We start from the raw sequence: 16,375 nt of genomic DNA on the forward strand, positions 1-16,375 counted from the left end.
GGAGGTTTTTCACTGTCATCTGTATGACCAAACAGGAAAAAGTAATTACATTTATATCTGCGCTGGTAAATCTCCTTTTTTCCAGCACTATCTTAGATACAACCTTCTATTTCCTGAAAGCCAAATACCTGCGATAACTTTAGTTCTAATCTAACCAGCCATAGTACTAACACATGAACAATTTTTAACCTAGCAGGACATTAATGATTCACATACCTCAAAATGTCCATCAATCAGTTCAAAATACTCTTGCAGGGGAATTGAACCAGAAAATGTACATGCAAAATCTTTGCAGTTTTGCTTCTTGAAATGTTCTTCGAGTCGAAGCCTCAGCTCTTTTGTTATCAGCCAAAGGTCTTCTAACTGATCACTCTGGATCCTGTATCGTTCTTTGAGAAGAAGAACAAATACAAGACTAATAAACACACATTTAAACCACGTGCATCCACTATACAACACAGTTTAACTAACACACAAATGTAACTTAACTGCATCCTAAGTCTTTAGATGAGATTTTCCTAAGAGATACAAGTATTTCTTTAATGCTAGTGAACATGCGTTTTGTTGATGTTAGTCCTAAATACTTGCTCTTGTGTTCTAACTTTAAAAGCCATTTTGTAGCACAAAATAAAAGTATTTATTGCTTCAGGACTACTTTACAGTATGGGCCTGCTCGTGAAGAACAAAAAGCTCTGAAGAACTACCATAATAAGGAAACAAGGTAATTACTGGATGATATTAAGTCATCACAACAGGCCGTCCACAATTCTCTGCCATAATATAACTTAGTGAGCTGTTGGAGGTAGAATCCAGGTCAATTCACTCTGGACCATGACAGAAGCAAGGCATCCTAAGCATCTGGTAACAGTGGGAACAAACCAACTCCAATCCATCTAAAAGCCTGACTGTCTTTTGGAAACAGTTATTGAGTTCTTCGATAATACACTCAATATAATTTTAATTACATCTCCACTTCTAGGATATCTTTTAGTAGGAAAAGTATTACTCTAAGTAGTCCCAGACAACAATATTCAGCTTGAATAGAGCTATGCTTTAATCTAGACACAGCTAATATTAGCAGAAGGTGATTTTTATCCATCTATACCCTATGGCTTTGTAAAAGTGCTGTAGTGTACAGAATGAAAAGTGTTAAACTGAAGTGTAAAAACAAATCCTGTTTGTGCCAGTGTTATCTGTCCCGACAAATGCACTTCACTTACCACATTTTAGTGAATTGCAAATTATCAAACTAGTGGGATTTTATTTCTGTCGTTTCTACTCCACATTCATATAATAATGTATATAATGATTTCCAGGAAATTGGAAATAAATATGGAGATGAAAACATTGTGGAATATCCCAGCAGCATTGGTTTCGATCCAGATAAACACTTGAAAACAACAGTTCCTTATTTCTTTTCATTACACATCTACCAATACCTTACCCAAAAGGACAAAGGCAGCTATGAGGAAAAAGAGCTGCTAGGACTTGATAAAAAATAGTTCTTTTTTTGCTCCTGTTAACAAGGTTCACAGTAAATCAAATTCACCAGAATTCTTTAGAACTTGAATGTACTTATTTGAAATTTTCTCAACATTAGTAATTCAAGATTGTTTGACATTACCACTGGCATTATTCCCAGGATACGTATTTCACCAAACAAAGAATGACAAATTCTGTTTATAGTGTAACAGGAAAGAAGCAAGTTTTATTTAAAAACATGCCTGTTAAAGAAAAGAACACCATCTGCTCAAGATAACATTCAACCTAATACCCATTTTTTAAACACTCACAATGTAACGGCTGGACTGAGCTGGATGTATCACCATACTTTGCCTTAAGTGATTTTTCCTTGAGGGAAATTAGCTCAGATGTTTTCAGGCCAAATCAACAGTCGTTCTATTTATAATTGACATATCTAATACATTAATGGTTTAAAATGGATAAAATTAATTTCCTCCAAAATGCATATTTGGTTTCCATACACTGTTTGTTGGTCAATACAAACACAATCTAATTTAACCATGGCCTGAGTAGAGAGCATTGCAGCCATTTGCTTTACACAATCTTCCAGCTCTCAAAAATAGACAAATCGGATTTAGAAAGTGCATGAAACAGAATCTTTAATTGTATGTGCTTTAAACAGAAATGCAATGAAAAAAAACCAACAAATAACTATGTTTCTGCTCATCTTGTGCTTTTACAGTAGTTAACCAACTTGTCTTTGCTTTTTGTTTAAGTAAGCTCTGTCACAGAAAATACTCAAACAGAAAAGCAGGAGACTGAGAAGCACCAATAGGTTAAACAGGTTACAAAGGCTTTTAACACTACAGCGATCATCCAACTAGCACAACCTGCATTAAGAATGGTTGCCCTGCCAGGAGGTTATGGGAAGGAAGTCTAGAAGATTCAGTTCACCTCTCAGCTAAGAAGCCCACATTAGCAGCCACAATTAGCAGTCAAGCCTCCTTTACACCTCAATTAAAAGACAGTTATAAAACACGTCAGGAAAGAAACAAACTTAAAACCTTAATCTTACACGAGGCAAGACACTTTCTAATGGTTACTGTCCCAGTGAACTTCAGGCTGGGTTCTCTGCAGCAGTGCTTTTGACAGGCTGAAGTAACATCTTCAATTACTACAATGTTCAAACTGGATTAGCTAATACAATTAAAAACTTGAGCACAGATGCCATTCATGTTTGCAGCCTCAGCAGGGAAACCCAAATGAACCTGGAGACTTTCATTCCTACAAGCAGCTCTTCCTATTCAAAACTTAAAGTCCTGTTGATAAGGGATATGGAAAAGGATCACTGCTTCCATTGACCAAGATTAGCTTCTTTCATGGCAAACCAGAAATAAGGACTGATCAGCCTCAATGGACTTTTTTACTTTTCTGAAACACCGTTACTTCTAATCACTATTTACCACGTACCATTTTCTTTCTGAAGACTAATTCCACAATCATAATGTTGCATAAGCACATTCACAAAGTATAAACTCAGTGTTAAATTAATACATCATAAACTAATGGAATTAATAAGTGATTTCATCTGCATGCATTAGTTCCAGAGAAGAGATGTCCACTCAAGCACAACCATTTTAGTATCATGAAATTCTACCAAACAATGTTTTTTTTACTATGGATAGTCTCTGCTCATATATTCTGAATTACGCTTCAGTATCAGACCTTTCACAGTTTATTCCTTTTAAGTAAGTTTTACTTGGGTAACGTTTCAAACAAGCAAATCCCCCCCTCAGAAATTCTGTAACTAACCCAATCCAATCCATGAAACAGATGCTGCAAACATAGAAGGTGGCATTGAACAACCCAACTTTCTAAAGTCAGGCTAAGAGAAACAGATATTTTGAGTCTTCTTTGTAAACTGAACTTCACAAGTAAAGCAGTGTGGGAAAGTTTATAGTAGGACTGCAAGCGTCATTCCCAGCTAGTGAATAAACAAACCTGAGAGGAAAAGCAGTAGGGGGAATTAAAAGTTATAGCCTCACTAGAAGCTAAAAATGCATTAATTACATGGACACAAATTTGTTCCTTACGCAGTATCAGATTTAGTAACTCCACAAAGTAGATTTCAAATGAAAGGATTTAAATTGTAATCCAGGAAAAAGGCAGTTGTTATAAATCCTTTAGATTCTTTGGTTTTCAGAAACTATCACTGCATATGTCCAGTTAGTTAAAACTGTTTAAGTCATACTATTTAAACAGATATTAAAACCAAACTAACCATACATCAGCATGCAAGTAATGCATGTGCAAGTGGATTTGAACCTCAGAAACGTAAAGTGATTCTTGGTACCATGACAGTTACTCTCCAAATGGTTTCTGGTTTTCCCACATTTGATTACATTAGAAAAGGTATTAAATATTATCCCAGAGCTCACAGCTGATGCCACCAATGTTTGCGTAACCCATCACGAATACATGTTTTTGAAAAACAAGAGGCAGATTATTTTTGCATCAAAGGAATTTTACAACAACAGACTGGATTCTGCTTTCTCCCTCAAAACAGTTTTCACAAAGCATTCACACACTGTTCCATTTGAACTCCCTGCCACGCACAATAGGTATGATAGCTTTTCAATTTGTTAGTCTGCTGTATTAAATGAAGACTTTGTGCTCTGCTGGCATGGAAAATGCTAAACACAATTGAACTGATTTGATTCTGATGCACACGCCAAGAAAGAGTTTAACAAGTTGAGCAGTTGTACAAGGCATGACCATAAACTCTCCAAAATGAAGAGAGCCAATCTATTTTAAATAGCACAAATTCAAAGTGGTTGTAACATGACTACTTCATTCACAAACTGCCCTATACAAGAGACACCATATCTACATGAACCTTCATACATTCTGTCAACATAATAGCAAGGATATCGAATCCATAATCCTATACTTACAAAGATATACAGGCATCTAGAGACTGGCATTTACTTAGAGGTAGAAAAGCAAGTAAGCAGGGTCTGATGTCTAATTAAGGCATTTCTGAAAGTCAGGGGAGAGTTAGAAACCTGCTTTTTAATCCCTTTCAGAAATTCCAGTAGATGCCTACACCCAAACACAGATGCTGAAATACCTTTGAGGAAAAGAGGGGCTTTTCATTATTCCAATGACAGTATTAATGATTAATCATGAATAAAAACATTACTAAAAACTTGATGAAAATACAATTTCAGCACTGTTGTGTACTATATCTTGAGGAGGATTTTCTGGCTTCTTGTAAAATTTTGTGCCTTCCCTAGTAACATCATTGCATATCAGAGAGGGGATGAGAATTAGACAGCTAACACTTTGAAAGTCCTGAGTTAATTCTCACACAGTTATTATCCTGCTTTGTACAATTCACATTCTCATTTTATACATATATTAACTAATAATCTGGCTTCCTTTAGCATGAATTCTAATAGCACTTACGTGATGTTTTTGAAGCAAGAAGAGTAGCTTTTGAACCACTTAAAAACTGAAATCCCAGAACATTTGACTGGTCATCCTCAGATGGATCAACAAAGTCTGAAAGAGAAAGTTCAATACAGTTTTCTATAGTTCCATGCTGGGATCCAACAAACCTCAAGCTACTGCCTTTGCATGAGCAGTTTAGGAAAGGTAATCTGAATGAGACTGCTCCCCCTCTTAGGGCTCAGGAATAAAGACCAGCAGCAGTATTTTGGTCACAGGTAGAAGATGAGCCACACACTGTTGTTCTTCCCCAGCCTGGAAACAAGAGGTAGATTTGTGAAGACTTGTGATTAGTGTACAGCTCAAACACTATCATCTTTTACCAGATCTGAGGTCACCTACAATTCAGGTATTGATGCAAAATTTACCCATGAAAATGTTTCCAGCTTTCAGTACAGAGCACAACAAACATCCACCTTCCTGAAGTCAGCTACTCTGCAAAGGCCATGCATGCCCACCTTTCTTTTCATTCCAAACAGTGGATCATCCCAGGTTAAAAAGCTCCATTTCAGGGTATTGTATTTTAAAAACTACTCCATACCACCTCTCCTTCCAAGCTTCCCCTAAAAATAAGGCAAATAGGGACTAGAAGAGATACAATTTCTATTGTGCACACCAAGAATCTGAAGTTTCTTCACAGATCACATCAGTGTGCTTTTGTTGGGTTCCCCCCCGCCTCAATCACTGAAAATGGGATGAACAGAAATCAGATTTTAATACTTGCTTCTGGAGCACGTTAGGCCTACACTTTCTGCTGTATTTTCAACAGCACATCCCTAGGTTAAAAATAGAATACAATGCTGTATTTTGAAAGCATTATTGCTTAGCTGTAATGGAAGCCTAGGATTAAAACCCCAAAATGCAGACCTTTGGGGAAAAAAGTTTCTGTTTCAATTAAGTGTTACATTGTACACCCTTAAAAAAAAAAAAGGTATATTTACTCTCAAAGTGAAGAAAAACAGGTCACCAAAAAACCCAACCATGCCTAATCCACTGCTCTCAGACAAATGTACTTCAAAAAGAGATGCAGCTCCACCTTAAAAATACCATATTAGAGTTGTTGGCCCATACAGGTCTCAGCAAACTGTTCCAGAACCTTAGTCCTCTGAAGTTCAGAAACTTAATCACTGCCAGACTTAACTTATTCAATATCTCTTTATAAGCCCTTGTCCTGGTTTCAGCTGTAAAGTTATTATTTTTCTCTTTCCTTAGTAGCTGGTGCAGTGCTATGCTTTGGCTGTAGTCTGAGAACAATGCTGATAACTCAGCAATGGTTTAGTTGTTGCTAAGTAGCACTTACCCTGATATGGTTGGGCTGGGTATCAGTCAGCTGGTGGCGAACAACTGTATTGTGCATCACTTGGGTTTATTGTTCTTTGTCTCTTTCCCCTTTTAGTTTTATATTCTTTCCCTTTGTTTTTTCCCTTATCATTATTATTATTAGTTTTATATTATACTTTAGTTACTGGACTGTTCTTATCTCAACCCATGGGGTTTAAATTCTCCTCCCCATCCCGCCTGAAGAGAGGGTGAGCAAACAGCTGTGTGGTGCTGAGTTACCAGCTGGGCTTAAATAATGACAGCCCTGTTGATTCATTTCTTCTTGTGCCAATATGATCATCTAGATCCATGATACAGCCACAAAATATTTCCTGAAGTCAACTGTATTCTCTTTTTTTGCCTGTGTTTTATTAAGTTAAATGAGTCACTTTTATTTCTTCTCAAATCCCTAGATAACGTTCATCTTTTTTTTTTCTATGCTTTTGAGTTTGCATTCAATTTTATTTAGTATCAGCAACCAGCACTCAGTGTGCCAGTGCACAGTGATATGACAGTTTCCTGCATGGAAACACTTTGTCTAATGCATCCTCAGCTCTTACTTGCTTGCTTATGTTTGTACCATATTGTACTACAGGAGTAATTCTGTGGTAACTTCCACCTCCTCTCTCTCTTCCAAATTATGAGCTCATAATTGCAGCAGAAATTATTTTTGTAACATTACATTTTATAGTACTCCATTTTATTCTTTTCCAGTCCTAAATGGCACCTAATTACTCCTTCATACTGTTTTAACACTCTCCCATGTAGAAAAAGCAGCTCAGGTTTGCGCATTAGAAGCTACCACTAAGTAGTGGTCCAGGAAAGCTATTACTAAAAAAGATCAGCTCCAGACTGCTGTAGCAAGAACTCCACTACATTATTTGTTTCAAAATACACCGTTTTACCATTCTAACATTAATTTTGTTAATTACCTCATGACTCTGCACAGCCGAACAATTCCTGTTGGAGTTCCCAATGCATTTTCTACTACAGGCATATTTCAAAACCTACCTGGAAAAATGGTGAGAAAACTGATAGGAGCTTTATTGGTATCAATAGTTATCTTGTGGTTTGCTGCTTTTGATGGTTGAGCTGGAAAGCAAATTAATCGTAAAGGCAGACTGAAGTTACACTGTGCAGCTTTCAGTACTCCTAAAACGAAAGAACACAGATTCATCTTCCATATCCATATTCTGAATACAAGACACTTCATACTTCTACCCTCAGAGAGGCATAACAAGGTATTTTTAAGGTGATTAAGGGATACATTAAAACAAAAACTATGCAGAATTCTCAATTTGTGTTCTATTTTCCACCTAAGTATCTATAAATTTGACTATCTTCAGTGACATTTTCAAGCAAGCACTTTCAAATGAATGGGTAACCAAAAGTTATTAGTTCAATCCACTGTATACCTGTATTTATACCAATTAACATGCAATGAAGATTGACATTTTAATGCTCTAGACAAACAATTTACTTCAACATACACCACAGCTGTGTGATTACTCCTGATGCTTCAGAGAACTGAAGCATGCATGTTTTCATCAGGAATATCACGAACTAGATCCTTTTTAAGAACAAAGTTACTCTCTTTTTTTATACTCTTAAATAACATCTATGCAACCTTCATAGCATCTGTCAGAGGTTTGTGGCTCAGCAAAAAAATGTATCTCAGACATTAATACCCAAAGGTATATTCAATTCTATTTTTCAACTTACTGCATCATAATGAAACAGAACTGCACAGCAAACAGGCTATTGCCTTTGATGCTCAGGATCTAATATCATATGCAATTAAATCAGAATGGTGCAAGAGAAAAGAGGAAGTTTGTGATAAGTGAAAGCTAGAAGTGCTACTTCCTATGAAATACGGAGTTCTCACAACCAGGTTATAGGGGTTTTGAGGAGGATTTCTTGATGAAGGAGCTAACAGGGGAATCTTGCTTTGTTTGGGTACAGACATCACTATCAGCAGAACTACCTGTCATACTGAGATCAGTATTAACATTATCCCGTCTCAATCTCTCATCATTCTCTCATTTTCTCCCAAATAACACACAAAACTCAAACATGAACCCAACACTTATCTCAGCAGAATTTAACACAGTACATATTTAGAGACAATACAGTTATTGTCATAGATTATATAGAGACAGAAAAGTCACAAAACTGAATGGCTACACAAGTTACCAGTCCTGTCAGCTTAGCAGGTTAATGTAAAAACAGAGTGCAACCATTTAAAAGTCATCCAAAGCAACCCTTCTTGCTCACAATTTTGTTTGCTGCTTCACATAGCTCTTGTAATAAGAAATTCTTTCTAAGACTTGTCTCAGGGGACAAACGTTCTAACAATGCTCAGATTCATCCCTCTGGGTTGTCAATTCATCAGCTCGTTTGGCTGGCTGATAATGCCTCCAAGGAAGTATTCTGCACCAGCTTGTAGAAAGCAAGATCAGTGTGAAACAAGCAGAAAGCTTAAGACAGGTCCTCAAAACTAGGATATCCCTGGGTTCCAAGGAAAATTCCTGAAAAAATACTTGACAATAAACCCATGACCCTTCAAGATGATTCACTCAACTTTATCATCTGATGAGAAAACCAACATCTTTTCTTGATGACAACATCACACAAGCATCTTACTATTGAACTTAGATATGGAGACTTATCAACAGGAAAAACAACAGTGACAAAACTAGCCAAAAAGATGTTTTCTTCTTGTTTCAAATCAGCTTTTCCTAGATAGTCTGCTCTCAGTCTGCCTCACCAGAAACATAGTGCTTCAGTATTTCAGACAAAGGTCAAATCAAAACTAAATCAAACAGTATCTGGCTCTGGAAGGGACCGGAGAGATTTCTAGTTGATGAGTCCAAAACAACTATATACAAGAAAATCAAATCAAAAAGCACCAATTAAATTTATCACTATAGTGAAAAACTCTTGCTGAGAAAGAAGGCTTTCGGAGTATTTTAGCGTTTTAAATAGTAGTAAAGAAACACAAAGCAGTAGCCAAGTGTGGGAGCCAGAACTTCCTCAATCCTTTGGCGTTATGTCTAGCAATACATCTCACTTCATCTAGAGTTGTGATACACTGCACGATACATAATTTTAGCACTGTAATAAAGAAAGAATGTGGAAAGAATCAGATTAACTTCAAATCTGAAGTACAACAGAAATTTTGTAACATTACCTCAGCAATTGCTACGATTTAAAGGCGTGCTATGCACTTACCTGATAAAAGCCATGAAAGTTCCATGCACCATAGTTATGATTCACTTATAAATTACTCATGCGTTCTTCATACTTATATTTGAAACATAACATGGATGTACATGATAAAAAGACATTAAAGCTCAGACCCCTAAATTAAGGATGTTAAATATTCAGAGAATTTATGCTTTTCCTGATATTGATGACCCTGAATTTAACTACTCCAGTGCACCTCAGAGTAACCCAGATAAATGTTGCCCCAGATAATTCTACTAAGCTTACTATGCTCCACAACATTCTCTTCAGCATCAGGTGTTCATCTCGAGTAGAAATTTCTTAACACAAACCCCTACTCTTCTTCTTTAGAATGTTACCCTTTCAGAAGATACACATTTATTTTTAGATAGTGGATTTATATATTTACTCTCTTTTTTGATAATTTTTTTAATTACTTTGTATAGCAGGAATCTGCCCACAAAGTGATAGCTAATCTTGCCAAGAGTAGTATTTTATGGAGATGGTTCAAGTATCTATTTCTCATACAGCACCTCAAGGTTCCCTGAAACATCCAGAAACCAGAAAAGGGTGCCAGTAACACAGTTATCTAATTTTCTGCTTCACTCTGTATGCTTGTAAAAGCTCAAGTATTGAAAAACCAGACTCAAATATTCAGAGACACATAACTTCAGTTTAGGAAAACTGCAAACCAGAAAAGACCCTTAAACCTATGACAAGCAACCTGTTTTTCCTTCCCCAAAATGACGAGGGAATCTGCACTTTAAATTTGTAAAGTTAGGAAAGTAACTCCTACAAGGCTGTACCTTTCCAACACATGTACATAACTACATTGCAGAACTACCCTTCTCTCTTTCTAGTCTGCCAATGCATAAGATTTAGTCCTTTTGTTGGTTTTGTCTTTTAATTGTGCCAGTATTATATCTACCACAACCACAGCTAAGTTTTGTATTGCTGGTATTCTTGGTTAGAAAGCAGCTTTTTAGCCTTGAATAACACGTTTCCAACAGGAACTGGAATGAAAAGATGTTAAGTAACATCATTCTTAGAGCTACTCAGGCCAAAGAGCATAACATTAGCTACAAATCCTTAATAGCTGTTTCACAGAGCTACTCAGGCCAAAGAGGTGACATTAGCTACAAATCCTTAATAGCTGTTTCAGTTGCACAAAGAAAGCTATAGTTTACCTGCTTAAGTTCTTGCTGCCACTTGAAAAAAATAGCTCAAAAGATGCTAAAGCAAGAACATACAATTGTGTATTCCATTTCCAGTCTCACACACAAGGCACTTAATACTTTGCAAAAGTCTCATGTTACATGTGACTTGGTGAAGTGCATTGTACTTCACCAAGAAACATCTTTGCTACTTTATTTTCTCCATGCCTTATGTCTAATCCTCATTTACATTCAATTCTCTCAAATAGTCACACCTTCACAGCATCAAACCAAGGATAATGAGAACGTACAGAAATAATAGGTAAAATAACAGCTGCCTTCCAAATCTGCTTTATTCAGCATATGCTGTCACTCATGAAACCATTCAAACTGTCATTTACTCCATTCACTCACCTTCTGGAAAGAGCTCTACCGTGTAACCAGCAACGGGACAAAAGAAAAGAGCAAAAAAAAAAGAACATGTAAGATACTACACAAGTAAGAAAACCAACAAGTGTAGTAATAGTTTTTCAAGAACTGAAGACACATTCGTTAAGTAGACAATACATAAAGACATACTCCTAGCCAAAAAGCAGACATGAGACCACATTCATCAATAGTGCAATCCCATCCAATTGACTCATTAATCTTCAACTGTATTAATCCCACACAGATACACTGATTTGGACACAAAAAGGGATATCTTAAAAGAGGAAAAAGTCTCTACACAGATAAAATTAAGTCACAAAGGCACTCCATTTTTGTTTATTAATATATTACATTTAGGGATTTGATTGCCTTGAACATATAACACTAGCATTAGTATGCAATTGAATAGAATTATCCCAGCTTAAGAATTTAAATGAATACCCAAAAATTTAGCATGATCTTAATCATGCTTGTTAATTTACAAGTCTTCTAAATTCCACCATTCAAGGTAAGTTTTTAAGATCCCTTCTACAGATCCCTAATTCTGTTAATTTCATGTCTTCTGGGGAGTTTTTTAATTGCATATAAACAATCAACATACTTAAGACACAAGATTTCTTAACTTCCTTAACCAAAAGGCTTGCAAAATCCAACCTAGTATCTAAAATATAAGCCTAAGTTTAACCAGTGTCACCTGAAAGAAAGAACACATTCATTTGCTGGTGAGAAATACCCTTTTAGTTTGATACTCTGGTTATGCACAGCAGAAATCACAGAAGCAAGACCAGCAAAATGAAAAGCAAGATTTCAGTGGGAGAAGCCAAGATACCCAAAAGTATGCTACCCATACAGCTGTACCACAAAACCTGTCTAAAGCCGCATCACTAAGGTGGACACTGGTGAAGGTACAGCATCTCCTTCACGAGGAGTAAGCAGCCAGCCACAATACAGAGGAACTGAAGTTGTACAAGCTGCTTGTGCAGGGTCTCCAGAATAAGGGAGGAGCATCCTTTTCCCTCCCACCCTCTGCACCCATCTGCAAGAGGGTAAGATCAAGCTCTTTCAAGACACGAGTGTCAGTTTTGTCATTACACAGCCTAGACTATCATCATAAACGCAGTGTTGCAGTGAGAAGTAAAGTAAATGCTTTAATAAAAGCACTGATGTGGGATAAGGTACTCAAAAGACCACCACCCTTCGCAGAAGCTCTAACTCCACGTGCATTTCTTTGCTGCCAGTCTACTCCATGACACCCTTCCTTTTGTGCTGGCACGGCTCCCCGGCTCTGCAGAGTGAAACCAATCAGCAAATCTGGCTGAGAACTAGCTGTTGTTGTGTGAGCACAAGGGAGGAGGAGGTGCGGGAGCAAAGCCAAGCAGCGAGATGTGAAGAACAGGCAGCTTAAACTGAGGTATGCTACATTTCACTTAACAAAGAAGCCTTGCCTAAGCACTGCTTCTCAGTAGGCTGGCACATTGACAAGGCTGCGTGCAGAAAACCAACCTAATCGGTCTGCAGTTAGGGACACCAGGGTAAATTTACATATGCTATCACTAGGGCCATTAGAGCATTATAAACCAGAACTACTTGGTTTCTGTTCTTTTGAGTTAGTTTATTTGTTTAGAATGAGTTAGTTAGAAGGGAAGTGAGGCATAATCACCCCCAATGCTTATTCAGATCTCCTGTGTGGGGAGGCAGTTACTGTCACAATTGTTGGCAGCCCAGAAGGCTGACGAGTCATAAAGATGTAATTAACTTCTCCCTCCAAGAAGTGGTCCCTTAAAGAGCAGAAGAGGAGCAAACTGGAAGGACAAGCTGGGAAAGCTTGTAGAGCTGCTTCCCAAGCCATAAACCCATATGATTTTACATCTATAAGAACAACTACATAACTAAATGATGCTACATGAAACTTCAGCTAAAATTGAAGACTAGACTCTGATACACATTATTTAATTACTACTGCCTTCAATATGTTACGAAAGAACATTTGTAAGTAAAATGTAAAAATAAAGACCTCAAAAAAGGCAAATAGAAATCTCCAGTGGCTTACCTGTTGGCGTACCATATGAAAGCACACAGTTTCCTTCGAGTTCTGATGGAGAAAAATTCCTCTTCAAAAAGACAGACACAACCACAGTTTCAGATGAATCGGGTTCTAAAAACAATACAAAATTACACCAAGTAATAGCAGCATCTAAATGAAAGCAATGTATTTTCTAGCACTTCGGGAAATATTCTACTGAATTATGACAGTTGTTTCCATCAGTTCACCTTTATCAAATCCCTGGACATGTTTTGGGTTTGTTTTCAAATCTGTAATTTGCCAAAGGCTAACCAGCCTCTCCAGCTTACAACTATCTTGAAATATAACCAATAAAACAATTCAGGAGACTGAACACAGAGTGTATCAAAACAAACAGTTTTACATGGTGTTTTTAATAGTTTACAAAGCCATCAGCCCTTTGCCCCTGTCACATGTTCAGAAAACATAAGAATTGTCCTTTCAGATGAGCAGCAGCCAGTAAAGCCCTGTTTCAAGAGGGACCATGCCTGCACATTTCAGAGCAGAAATAGTCTGCTGTCCCAGCTGAGGTAGCAGGACACACTTCTCAGGTCTTCAGCTCCACTTAACATTCCCACCTGCAGCCTTATCAACAGAGCTGGGAAAAGACTAGAAATACCCAGTTGATGCTGAATTGGAAGCATATGCTAGGCTGTCCTCAGGTAAACAAGCTTTCTGCCCCTGCTTTCAGCTCAAGAGTGCCATTTCTACATAAAATTACCAGCAAAACAAACTGCCCCAGCAAAAGTACCACAGAGTAACTGATCTTGATGTATTTTTCCTCCATCATGAAGCTGCTGCCCTGCATCATACTGCAACCAAGGAAGCAACTCCATTCCTTTCTACTTTGTCTTCTCCACTAGCTGCAGAGTGCAGGCAAGGCAAATCTGTAATTGCTTTAACTGCCACATATCTGCAACTAATATATTCAATGGAAGCTGGAATATACCTTTCAAACATCGTCAGAAAACACAATATGATGCAATAGCTGTAATGGTCCTAGAATCATTTACCTAAATCATCAAAGACGAACTGCTCACAGGTCACTGCTAATGGAGCTTGTACACACACTTCCAGGTTTGGTTTCTTCGCGGTGACTCTGCTCTGTATCGTTATCTAAATCAAGTGACATACAGAAGTATTTAAAGGAAGCAACAAATTCATCTCTGCATAGCAGAAAACAACCATAACCAGCAAAAACATATGAAAACCCTGCAAAGAGCGACTCAGCAACAACGTTAAAGAATTTCAAATTTCAACTTCAAAACCAGTTATTTTCCTTTTACAATTCTTTCTTACTTACAGCCAATAATGGTTCACAATAACTTGAAAGGCTACAAAAACCTGAGGGGATTTCTCATGTCCTTTGTAATGTTAACCCAAGACAAACCAATACTAAAGTGTTAAAACATTAAGATTTGATAAGTGTCATGTGCATTTGTTTGCCTGTAAATCAAAATAAAATGTTGCCTCGTTTAGGTGACTCAGTAAGAAAAAAAACCAAAAGAAGAACAAACAAAGCTAACCCAAGAAATTATTTCCTTTATCTGTGAAAAGCAATAATAATATCAGAATCAAGTTCTATTTGATTTTTTACTGCAAACAAATTCTCATATTCAATATACAGGATATGCAGCACAAATACAACGATGAGAGCTGACCTAACCACAAACCTGGAGTGGCCCTGGGTGCTTCTATTGCAGGCAGTTATTTCTTTGCAAAACCAACAGATAACAAAAGAATATCCTTAACTCAGATCTAAAATAAAAGTGTAACTGTGGCTGAGATCTGAGCATGGTCTGAATGTACACAGACCATATCTGCTACCTATTGCCATCTCTTTTGTACTGCTGGTCTAACAAGGAGCTCTCTTCAGCCAGGTTAAGTTTAGGAAAATATTATTAGTTAAAACATCACTCAAGTGTTAGGAAGTTTGACTACTTTAATAGGATGAACGTCAACATTTATTTTGGTTTCAAAATGCATTTGGGCTGCAAACAGGCCCTCAGATTATCCCACATCAGTTTAGCATTTAAAATGCAGAGAAAGGTGTTAGACCAAGCACAACCAAACCACCCTCGCCCGGGAGAACCTGGTTCAATAAATAGCCTGATTGCCCTCCGAACTTTCCGCTCAAGACAGAGGGAGAACTAGAAAGGTTCTCAAAACAAAGGCTCAAGTGATATTCCCAGAACATAGTCTCAAACAAAAATCATGATCCTTTTTTATGCGATATTGAGGAGAAACTACACCTCCACGCACGCGTGCACAGGCAGACACAGAGTCACCCTTTTTTAGTACCAGTTACAGGCAGCAGCTCTCATGGAGGTCTGCAGTGATGTCAGTTTTCAAGTTAGATTTTCCTAGCATTTTTCTTTTTCACTAGCAAAAGCTATGAAAGGCTTTTTCCAAAAGAAAGTCTCATTTTGTTTATTGACATCTAAAAAGATAATAACCTTCACGCTGAGAGTAATCAAATATTTACTGCCTTTGGAAAGTGGTGGAAAAATTATAACTTCAGAAAGAACTCCATTCCATCCTCATAATGTCTTTGTGTCTGCTTCTTGATAAGCCTAGCAAAAATAAAACTCCAATCACTTTCTGACTTCAGCAGAAGGCTTGCTCGAATGACACCTTGCCATACTGTGGAGAAAAGGAATTAAGCATATTCTGTATTTCGGATTTTACTCGTTTTCATAATTTAAGTGAAATATACACTGACAGGTTTGTTAAAATTTGTCACCACTACGTGAATGCTACTGAGTTAGGCACAGTACCTTTACTGTGACTGATGGCACTGCCTCTGCTTTTACCTCACTGTCAATGGCTTGCTGTGAAGAAAAAGATGAAAACAGAGTAAATTCAGTATTACACATGGATGAGTGAGCACAATGAATGCAATATTACCTTCCTACCATCAACTTGGTAAACAGGGAATTAACAGCAAAGGACTTATCATTCCTGTGACAGTTTAAAATACACAAAATACATTTCCAAGTTCTTTCTGAAAATGTAAAGCCTCTGTCTGAAATTGCCTGCAAAAAGGACAGCAGAAGGTCATGAATGTTATGTATATAAGGAGCTAATACACTCTGAGGTATATATGAATATGTGAAAGCGTTTTGTTTGGCACACTGCTTTCCACTGCATATTTATTTAAATTCTGGAAATACCTCCTATTACTCAGTAGGGAACGGTTAATTCCAATCTG

At 37.3% G+C, this 16,375-nt stretch overlaps 1 protein-coding gene across 1 annotated transcript in view; it reads right to left on the reverse strand.

Annotated features, from left to right (window-relative positions):
* The window catches only part of BBS9 (Bardet-Biedl syndrome 9), a gene marked incomplete at its 3' end in the record, with an annotated part of 152,426 nt that overhangs the window by 90,227 nt on the left and 45,824 nt on the right, over nucleotides 1–16,375 (reverse strand). The window contains exons 11-17 of the mRNA XM_010021288.1: nucleotides 15,942–15,995; nucleotides 14,178–14,280; nucleotides 13,153–13,257; nucleotides 11,088–11,102; nucleotides 7,306–7,446; nucleotides 4,933–5,028; nucleotides 217–389 (exon numbers count right to left, since the gene is read on the reverse strand). Of these exons, the coding sequence (XP_010019590.1) occupies nucleotides 217–389; nucleotides 4,933–5,028; nucleotides 7,306–7,446; nucleotides 11,088–11,102; nucleotides 13,153–13,257; nucleotides 14,178–14,280; nucleotides 15,942–15,995 (687 nt within the window). The remainder of the gene's footprint in view (nucleotides 1–216; nucleotides 390–4,932; nucleotides 5,029–7,305; nucleotides 7,447–11,087; nucleotides 11,103–13,152; nucleotides 13,258–14,177; nucleotides 14,281–15,941; nucleotides 15,996–16,375) is intronic.

The sequence above is a fragment of the Nestor notabilis genome, unplaced genomic scaffold (assembly GCF_000696875.1).
Source record: "Nestor notabilis isolate BGI_N333 unplaced genomic scaffold, ASM69687v1 scaffold4969, whole genome shotgun sequence".
NCBI classification, from domain to species: domain Eukaryota; kingdom Metazoa; phylum Chordata; class Aves; order Psittaciformes; family Psittacidae; genus Nestor; species Nestor notabilis.